The sequence below is a fragment of the Dipteris shenzhenensis genome, chromosome 25, assembly GCF_047967505.1.
Source record: "Dipteris shenzhenensis isolate YYH24624 ecotype China chromosome 25, Dip_SZ_1.0, whole genome shotgun sequence".
In the NCBI taxonomy this organism is placed as follows: Eukaryota; Viridiplantae; Streptophyta; class Polypodiopsida; order Gleicheniales; family Dipteridaceae; genus Dipteris; species Dipteris shenzhenensis.
The window spans coordinates 15541050-15551613 of NC_141620.1; the positions used below are offsets into that span (position 1 = coordinate 15541050).

A 10564-nucleotide genomic window follows, 5' to 3' on the forward strand; every position below is an offset into this window, starting at 1 on the left:
ACTTCCAAGAGACGGACTAGCGCGCCTTACTTTCTCTCCAACTCTCTTGTGCACTCCCTCTCTCTACCTACACTCACTTTCTCTTTGGTGGACAGTTTTGTTCATATTTTTACTGGGAATTTTGCATCGTAGATGCAAGCATTGTTTGCCATTTCCCATGTTCGTGGATAGTCTTATCAGTCATTGCAGAGAGAGGCATTTTCATAAATGGAGAGAGAGGCGGAATTGCTTTCAACTTTGTCACTTGAAGACAAGCTGGATGGTACAAATTACTCCATATGGAGTTTTATGATGCAAGATATGTTGGTTGCAAAAGGCCTTTGTGATATAGTCTCTGGTGATGAGACTAGGCCAATTGCATTGGCTCCTACAACTCCAGCCTGTGGTGGTAACTTTGAACTTCGTATATCTTTTAGAAGGGAAGACTGCAATAGGCACCAAATGGCTGTATAAAGTCGTGCCTAATTCCGACGGGACAATAAATACAAGGCGTAGTTAGTTGCCAAAGGGTATGCACAGGAATATGGTGTTGACTACGAGGAGACCTTTGCTCGTGTAACCAAAATGACCACCATTCGTATCTTGATCCCCATGGCAGCCAGTGGAAGTGTTTCGAATGGATGTTCAAACGGCTTTCCTTAATGGAGACTTGACTAAGGAGGCTTAACCTCAACCCCTATACCTTCAATCAAGGTGTTGCCCTAATACTGCAAGAGGAGCAGAGCTGCTCCAGTTGGGCTACCTCAGATCACAAAGGTAAAGGGGGCAAGAATTTCAGCAAGCCCAAACCTTCTGGTGCTTCATCTACTTCTATCCCGTCTGATGGGAAATAAAAATCAAAGCGCTGTAATTATTTGCAGGAAGCCCAGTCATGACATCTCGGAATGTCACAAGTGCATTGCCTTAGAACAGAAAGGTCTTGCTGTCACAGATGCTCCTGCTGTCCCTGAACATACTCATGCGGCAGCAAACATGGCTCTTGATGAGTGGGCATTTGTTGTGACATGTCAATACCATCTCGAGAAGCATGCTTCAGCATTATCTACTCCAGATTTTGAGTCAGATTGGTATCTTGACAGTGGTGCATTTAGGCACATATCTTCCTGCAAATCTCTCTTTTAATCCTTGGGGGCTGCTCCTCATGGTGGCACTGTCACTTGTGCCATCCCATGAAGGGAATTGGCCAGGTTGAGGTCACTTCTGTGTCAGAGGATATAGTCTCACTTTTAGAAGTGCTTTATGTCCCAAGTATAAAAAAGAATCTGATTTCTATCTCAATCATCTCCCTAAATGGCTTCAGGGTTCTTTTTTATAGGTATCGTTGTGCTGTGTATGACAACCGGTATGATGATTGCATTGTATTTACTGGGTCACTTTCTAGTGGGCTTTACCATCTTGATGCCTATGAAAAACAACCAGCTATTGAAGCAAATTTGGTCTCTGAATTTGTCATTTCAGATTCACATTTGTAGCATGAGAGATTGGGGCATCTGAATTACAAAATTTTGGTGAAAATGCATTCAAAAGATATGGTGGTAGACCTCTCACCCATGCATGCACCTGCTAAACATATATGTGAGGGTTGTTTATTGGGAAAAATGCATCGGTTCTCATTTCCCAAAGATGGGACTGTTGGTGCATCCAAGAAGTTGCATATCATACGTATTGATGTATGCAAGCCGCATCACTTGGGGGTGACTTATAGTTCCCCACTTTTGTGGATGACTTCACTAGATTCACTTGGGTTTATGGCATGAAGTCCATCTTCTCTTGTTTCAAGTGCTTTCTTGCCAGCTGAGAATGAAAGTGGGAACAGACTCTTGACTCTTCGCACTAACAGGGGGGTGACTATATAGCCCGTGAATTTTTTGTTTTTTAAGCAGCCCGCAACAGAATGGGCTTGCCGAGCATAAAATTCAGATAGAAATGGAAATGTGCAGATGCATGCTTACGGGAAAGTATTTGCCAAACAAATTCTAGTTCGATGCCATTATGTCTTCCAACTATGTACTCAATAGAGTATTCACATAGGCATTGAAGACCATTACTCTCTATGCAGCATGGAGTGGTCGGAAGCCTGTGATTTTCCAGATGTAGGTGTTTGGGTCTTTTGCATTTGCACATGTGCCATCTCAGCTGAGGCATAAGCTAGAGGATAAGTCCATCAAACGCATTTTCATTGGCTACAGCTCATAGAGCAAAGGATATCGGTTGTATCAGCCTAGCATAGGGAAGGTTTAATCAGTAAATGTAACATGCCATCTCAACATAACATTGCCCCACACTTCAGAGTACTCTCATTGGTACACCTCAAACCCCTCTCTAATCCCTTGAAATTATGAAGCACTAATTCTAGGCCCTTTTGAGATCCCATTTATCCCCTAATGGATTGGGCAAGTTGTTATGTCACCTGCATGTCACACAGTGGCAACAATTGTTTCATGCTTGGCGCATCTTTTGCTTCAGCAAGAGAGAGAGAAACAGAGGAGGAGAAGGAAGAGGGAGAGTAGATAGGATTAGATGTCACATCAAAAAGTAGTACAATGAGATGGGACTTATATTGTCCCTAGGGTACAAAGCTACATTTGTAGCCTTGTGACTCTCACTAGAGAACTACTAAAGTGTCCCTTTTTTCTCTTCATTTCAATATACTTATGCAACACTAGACTAGATATTTCTTTTGCCGTTGGAGTTCATGCATAGTCCTTCCATCACACATTGGACGATAGTCAAAAGGGTCCTTTGCTATGTCAAAGGGACGTGCCAGTATGGTTTGCACAATGTTAGACACTGCCTTGATTTTATAGGACTTCATTGACTTTGATTTGAATGGTGAGATCAATGACCGCAAGTCTACCACTGGCTATTGGGCTCATCAGTCATCTCTTGGTTCAGTAGCCAAGTACAAAGCTACAAATGTTGGCACGTAGAAATGCATGTGGTTGAGAAAGGTGTTGGTCAGCATGGCTCACACCTACGAGGCACCTACTTTCATCATGTGTGATAGCGAATCATGTATTGCCATTGCATGTAATCTAGTGTTTCATGCTCGCATGGAACATATTGAAAATTGCTATCACTACATTCAGGAGTTGACAACATTGACCTCACTTATTATCAGACAATGTGGAAGATATCTTGACAATTGCCCTTTCTACATAAAACTTTAAAATATTTTGAAAAGGCCTTCGTATGATAGATCCTGAGGGATTAGGAAGGGTAGTTTAAAAAGGGTAGTCAAGTAATTGTCTTTGTATCACTACCCATAGGTTGCTATATCCTATAACAAGATGAATTTGTGCACCCATAGTACTTTATGGGCCCTAGGTTGCTATATCCTATTACAGGATGAATTTGTGCAACCATGGTACTTTAGGTACCTTTGAGATTGTTTCTAGGCTACTTCGATCATACCTTCGAGTCAGTGTTGTAAGAAGAGTCCACAAGGGAAGCATTGGACGCCATGGGGGAGAGATGGAAACAAAGAAAGAAATAAAGTATCTTAATGTCCATGGGAGACCAACAACAAGTCCATAGGACAACAAAAGAACCATCTAGTACATCTGCCTAGGGAGGGCACATGGTAGCTTTTATTTTGCTTTTTTTTTTTGCTATTTTGTACCAATATGGCATTTTAGTACTCAACAAGGGCCTTAGCAAGCCCTTTGCCCCGTCCCATAGTGGTCTGTATGAGTTACTTGATTTCGTACTCTCTCTCTCTCTCTCTCTCTCTCTCTCTCTCTCTCTCTCTCTCTCTCTCTCTCTCTCTCTCTCTCTCTCTCTTAGTGTGAGAATGGGGGTTTGTGACATTGCGAGCTAAGCATGCTTTCTAAAGTATTCTTGGTATCACCATTGAAAGTGTTGCATTCTGCTTGTATTGACGAGTTTTAGCATGTTTGTCTATCCATTGTGCATGTGTTTCGAGAGGATCATTATATTTTGCAAAAAGCTTAACAACCACTAGTGATGCATGTATGAAATCCTTGTTGTGTAGGCATTGTTGCAGAAGAAGAAATTGGTCTACAACTTAAAATATTGTTCAGAAGCAATTGCATGACACATTCACAAATATGTATTGCAAAGACTGCAATAAGGGGGAATGCCTACTCATCTCCTAAGAAAAGATGTGGAGTTCGACGAACATAGTGTGAGGAGTGGAGAGAAATTGCAACTCTCACCAACATACATAGGCTCAACAGAGAATGAGCTTGTTGCAAATTAGTATCTTACATCATCTCATAAGAGGGAAGCTTCAAATTATATGTTTTTCTATTGATTTTCACCTTGATGGAAATTTTGTTAAAGTGAGTTGACAATGTTGCTCTAGATGGTGGTGTTTAAGGTGTGGAAATGAGATGATCTTATAAATTGGAGTGTGTTCATTCTAAGAATGCTAGTGTTCGTGGTTACAAAAGAACATAAGCAAAGACCCTAAGCATGAGTGATATTTTTGTCATACATTAGTGCAATATTCTTACTTGATATTAGAACCACCTTGTAATACGTCAAGGCATCAAAATTTGGTCTCTAAATTTGAAGTGGTTGGGCTTTTGCAATGCTGCATAGGATTATTTAAAACAATAGCATCTACAATTAAGTAATATTGAAGCTTTTATATATGGTGCAAGGAAACACACATAAGCATATTAAAGAAAATAAGACAGTAATGGTTGCATCTTATTTCATGCTATCCAAGTGGTATTCCAATCCTATTCCCAACACACGACCTCCTTAAAGGAATTAGGATGGGTTAGGTGAGAAGACTAATGTCATTGTTTGGTTGTGTTAAGAACATGGGAGACACATGGCATCATTATATACTTTGAATCATTTAAAAAGGGGATTCTTTTCTAGCTCCTAGGGTGTAGAGCCCAAGCTCTAGGATGGGAGAAAAAGTAGCTAATCCCATTGTAAACCCCTCCCAAGCCACTTGATTTAGGATGGTAGGAATGATGGGCATGGGATATCCATTATAGTCCTAAGCATGTTAGGCATCTATTTGTGACAATTATATGAAGTATAAGTACATTAAGTTATTTTTAATTTTCAATAAAGATTTATTTATTGCACATAGCTAAATGTAGAGGTGAGCACTACACAAACTACTATAGCTCTAGCTACTCAACTTAAGCATGTTATCTTCTAGAAAATACAAATCATGTGGTTTAGGATGGTAGGAATGATGGGCATGGGATCTCCATTATTTTCCTAACCATGTTAGGAATGTATTTGTGACAGTTATATGAAGTATAAGTACATTAAGTAATTTTCAATAAAGATTCATTTATTGCACATAGCTACGGTAGAGGTGAGCACAACGCAAACTACTATAGCTCTAGCTACTCTACTTAAGCAATGTTATCTTCTGGAAATTACAAATCACGTGGAGTATGTCCAATGTTAAATATTTAGAGTCTAAGCTTAGAACAGTTGACATCAAAGGGGTACACTTTTTAAATAGGCTTGTACGAGTCTTGCATGGGTGACATGGTGGTACAAGCCTTGCATGGGTGACATGGTGCAATCAATAATGCAAAGTGCATGATATTTAGGTTTCATGAAGGGCACGCATACAAGTAGTGAACCAAGGATGCAAAAGAAACTTCATTGGCTAATTCAATGGCTTGGTTCATGGTCCTACATGTACAAATATTGTGGATGATCTAGTCCAATCAAGCACAATGTCTTTTGGCCCTACTTGACTTAGGTGGTGATAATGCTAGTAAGAAAAAAGTAGGCTAGTATGTGCATGGTTAAAAGACACTCGCGGGGTATCTCACAAGCTTGGATGTTGAACATGTGACGAGACATAGAAAATATGTTTTAGTGACTAACATTGATGAAGAGAAACAAGTCAAAGTCCACCTACAGGTTGTAAAGAAGACTAACATCAATTAAACACTTGGGCAATCGGATGTGTTCTTGTGAGATGAGTAAGGTGTCTTGTATGGGGATATTAGACAGGTGGAAAAAGTGTGGCCATAATGATTGTAAGGGAAATAAGTATCCATCTATGTTGCTCTTTTTTCTTTGGAAAGCAAGTGCATAACTCAAGGAATCTTATGAACTTCATGTAGTTTTGTTTTGATGAGGTTGTGCACACTTGTAGATGTAAATTTTCCAACATCAATCCAACAAATATGGCTTGTAGCTTTGGGGATTACATGGAATCAAGCTCAAATCAAGAAGATGTGAAGCTTCTAAGTAAAAAGTTTATGCCTTGGAGACATGTACTATATGTTTGGAATTTTAGAAGGAGACCATGGCATTTGAGGGACTTCAAAAGAACATGAAGGAGAAGCTTCATTTTTTAAGCAACAAATGAGGGATAGATAAAGCATAGCTTTGAAGGTAGAAGTAACCACAAAGGGTGTGATTGTTAAAGATTGCAATGTTTATTTTGGGTTCAAAGTTGCCATTGTGGATGCACCCAATTACATTTACAAGGATTTTCAACAAATAGTTGGAAAAGGCAAGTTTAAACCATGCAAGCACATGTACTATATGTCACATTTTGGATGTTAAAGCAATATGTGCATACATCAATCTCACATCAGTGAAGGCTCATGACAAAACAATTGTTCCTCATCCTCAATCGAAAAAGGAGTGAACCAATAGTTTAGAGTTATTGTAGCACCTATTGGTAAGTTGGAGTGTGATGAATTTTTTTGCATTGTTTAGTTTCAATCCACAATTTGACTTTGGTTTTTTTCCATTGTGGTAATTCAGCATTGAGCATAGTGAATGCTATAATGTAGTTGAAGGCTACTCTTTAAAGATTGTTATTGCTTTGAAAAGGAATAAGAGACATGCTGGTGTTAATTTTGGCATTGTTGCATGTGTTGCTTTACAAATCTTGGAATGCATATTATATAATGTGTCGCGAGCTAGTGAAAGAATGTTTAATAATCCTCATAGAACCCACACCAAACTTACATTTTTCCAAAATTTCTCTAATGTTGAGTGTAGTTGTAATATGGTTTCATACATTTGCAACAAGGTTACAAGGTAACAAAAAAGCAACAAAGCAACATGGACCAAATATGGTTTCATACATTTGCATCAAGCCAATATTGAAGAGTTATCTTCCTAAATGAGGTAACAAGGTTACAAAGAAGCAACAAAGCAACATGGACCATAATCTTGATGCTCACGAAGACTAGTGATGTTCCTTTTGCTTCAATTTGAAGGAAACATTGTTTTGCAATATTACAAAAGTAACACACTTCTTATTTGCGCTACTTTCAATTGTGTTTTAAAAAAAAGATATGCAAGCAGACTACACATCTAGGTTTCTTAATTCACTTGAAACTTCTAATCAAAAAGATGAATGGAGAAAAAACTTACTTTCCGTGCTTTAGAATCCCATGAGGTTAGAAAGTTATCAAGTCTAATATGTACATAGAACGGTGATTGTGGGCAAGGGTGATATTGGATAAGTGTATATAAGAATGATCTCTTTTGATAGATGTACATTTGTAGATTATTTCATTGTGCACTCTTGTCATATATCTACCTGTGTGTGCCCTCTCTTGAGCCAATAAGAAGACCTACAATAGCATAAAGGAGCATCAAAGCCTTGGAAAGTCTCAAAGGAGGCTGGGTGATCTTCATGGGGAGAATCGCAATGCGTAATAAAAGCTACAAGATTGATGTAAAGCTTGTGAAGAAGAAAAGGTTGTCCATCAACATTGATAGTGCAACAAGATTATGCTATATACCTTCCTTTCAAGAAACTCCAACGAGCCTTGGTTAATGGTTAAGTCTCTCATGCTTTGTGGAGAAAGACTTGTGTTTAAGTCCTTGATTGAGACCTATGTGCCCTTGGGGATTGAGTAAATTAAATGACATGTTGCACTTGTCTCATCGTGTGTGTGTGTGTGTGTGTGTGTGTGAGAGAGAGAGAGAGAGAGAGAGAGAGAGAGAGATTAACTTTGCAATAATTTTATACAAGGAAATGTAATATCTTTTTTTGGAAATAATATATGACAACATACTTTTATGGGAAAAAAAAAGTTATTCAAAGGATACGGTTTGGAACAAAGGTGTGGTATAGTGTGTGGTGCGATGAATTAGAAGTGAGAAGAAAGAAAGTATCGTTTGTGCATGTGTATGCCGTGGTGCACTCGAGTTGTTCAAGAGGTCTCATTGCCCCATGGAAAAGTCAGAATCTTTTACGAAAGGGGGCGGATACCACATAGCATAATGAACAAGAGAAATCGTTTCGTTACGAAAATGAAGACACAATCTTTTTTTCATTAAGAAAATGAAAGAATGTACCGGTCTTTTAATTCCGTTGTTCACAAGAGTCTGCTTTTACGCCCCACTTATATTATTAATTAGCTAGCTTCCTACGTGAGGTATCACCCACTCATACAACGCTTTGCTCGGCTGGTTGAACTTGTGATGATGCCATTCCAACGCACTCGCCCAGACGCCTCCCACCACGCTCAACCCATACATCACACCTCGAGCAATCACGCAACAATCACGGATCAAATCGGGGATGATGTTTTTGAAAACAGTCAAACAAAGCCCCTCGAAGAAGTTGGAGAGGAGTGAAAGCTGGAAGAGTAGCGCGGGGATCCAACACGCCACGCATCCACCCCTCATGAAATGAATCAAGTAGTACACAGTCGGCCCCGAATACACCACCGCCAACGCGCACAGCGCGCATCCCAAGATCTTGCTTTCACTGTCGTAGAGTTTGCAAGGACGCTCGCGTTGCCTTTGGAGCGCGTCCCCCCAGATCGCGAATTGAGAGGCGCTCAGATGGATGAGCAGCGGGCGCTGGTAAAAGGAACAGGCCACGCATTGGAGCGGTGCTTGAATTATCATGAGGGTGCTGAGCAAGGTGGCTAAAGCTTCGATGGGAGTCACACCCGCACCGCCTGCCATCCGTTCCACGATCCCCAGCGCATACCCGACCGCCTGCAGCCCAATTACAAGCGTCTCCAACCCGCTCTTCAGCTGCAAAAATCGCAGCTGCTCGTATTCGGGAACAAGGCTTGATGCTAGGAGTGCTTCTATTCCGAGGGTGCCTGTTGCAAAATACTTGCGAGCCAACTGATGCTGAGAACTTATCCCCACAGCCGATGCAGTAGGCGTTGCACGCTCCGGCGCTGCTGGTGCTGCTGCGTCTACCAACAGCATATCTGGAGATATCTCGTAGGGTTTTAAATTCTTAATCTTCGCCGAGTCCACCCTATTAACACCTGTAAGCTTTGAGAGATCCACACCATCTGACACTCCGATGTAGATTGTACATGCGGCAAGAATGCAAATAGAGCGAGGGTCCGGGCCAATGAGATTTCCACCGCGCCAATAGCATTTCTGGGTAGAAATTCCTTTATAAACCTCGGAATGGAGAGCCAACACTCGCCAAGATTACGGAGACAGCGCCGATAAGCATTCGAGTTTGAGGATTGTGTTGCTCCCTCTCGTTGACTCTTTAGCCGTTGTTGCATTTGGAATGCAATTACAGCTCGCACAATGCTCCTTGCCGGGGTCCAAAGAGGATACAAGGTTGCGAAGAGCACCTCGCAATAAAACCAGACCACTCATTCGATGGCACAGATTCCCAAGTTCCCCAGGCTTGCGCTGCAAAGAGAGCGAAGGTGGAAAACGCGGCTACGAAGGTCTGAGGAAGAGATCTACGACATTGAGTCATGGTAATTGCAAGTCTCCCACAAAATGACCTTGGGTTATTTATTTGATGAATGCCCGACCTCACCTTTGGCCATTGGTCAGCGTTTGACCACGTGGCAATCCAAACCTTATCCTCAAGGACCAAGGTCAACACATACCTTCGCTTGGTCAACACCTTGCCACATGGCGGGAAAAGCTAGGGGTATAACATATAGGTCTGAGGAAAAGCTAGGTGGAAAACGCGGCTACGAAGGTCTGAGGAAGAGATCTAGGACATTGAGTCGTGGTAATTGCAAGTCTCCCACAAAAGACCTTCGGTTATTTATTTGATGAATGCTCGACCTCAATTTTGGCCATTGGTCAGCGTTTGACCACGTGGCAATCCAAACCTTATCCTCAAGGACCAAGGTCAACACATACCCTGAATTATTAAATAAAATCTCAAAATGAACATATCAGACAAGAGACCTTTGAGATACATTTAATTTGTCATGAGGGACGCAATTTCTATGGTTAAGTTTTTTCCCTATAAAATTTGATAATCTACTATTGCCTTTTCTTGTAGGTTAGTTTTCCAATACCATAGCTTTGGAAAACACATGGATATCATTGATTGATGAGAACATAACAAATAGAACAACATTGTCACCTTTAAAATAAGAACTATTACATGAGAATAGCAACAAAAACATATAGCTTCTTTTTAAAACTATTTGCCTAGAATTTCTTAACATTTTGGTGCCTTTTTAGATACCTTTTCCACTTGGAAATTACAAAAATCAATGAAAAATATTAAATTTCACAATTTTAACAAGGGAATAAACACACAAGATATGATTCTTAAAAAGTAGAAAGAGAATTTAGAAAGATCAAAATATAGATTTTGGAATGCCAAAGGGTCTTATTTCAATTATTT

The 10564-nt window shown here is 40.4% G+C and overlaps 1 protein-coding gene across 1 annotated transcript; it reads right to left on the reverse strand.

The window, feature by feature from the left end:
* Positions 1 to 8343: 8343 nt before the first annotated feature.
* LOC147885503 (uncharacterized) lies at positions 8344 to 9658 on the reverse strand. Its single transcript, XM_087397054.1, has one exon. It carries the CDS (start codon positions 9151 to 9153, stop codon positions 8344 to 8346), a length of 810 nt encoding a protein of 269 aa, XP_087253180.1. The 5' UTR covers positions 9154 to 9658.
* Between the last annotated feature and the right edge of the window lie 906 nt (positions 9659 to 10564).

Excerpts from the sequence above, each read along its gene's own strand:
- LOC147885503 (XM_087397054.1), bottom strand. The coding sequence starts at position 9,153 with ATGCTGTTGGTAGACGCAGCAGCACCAGCAGCGCCGGAGCGTGCAACG.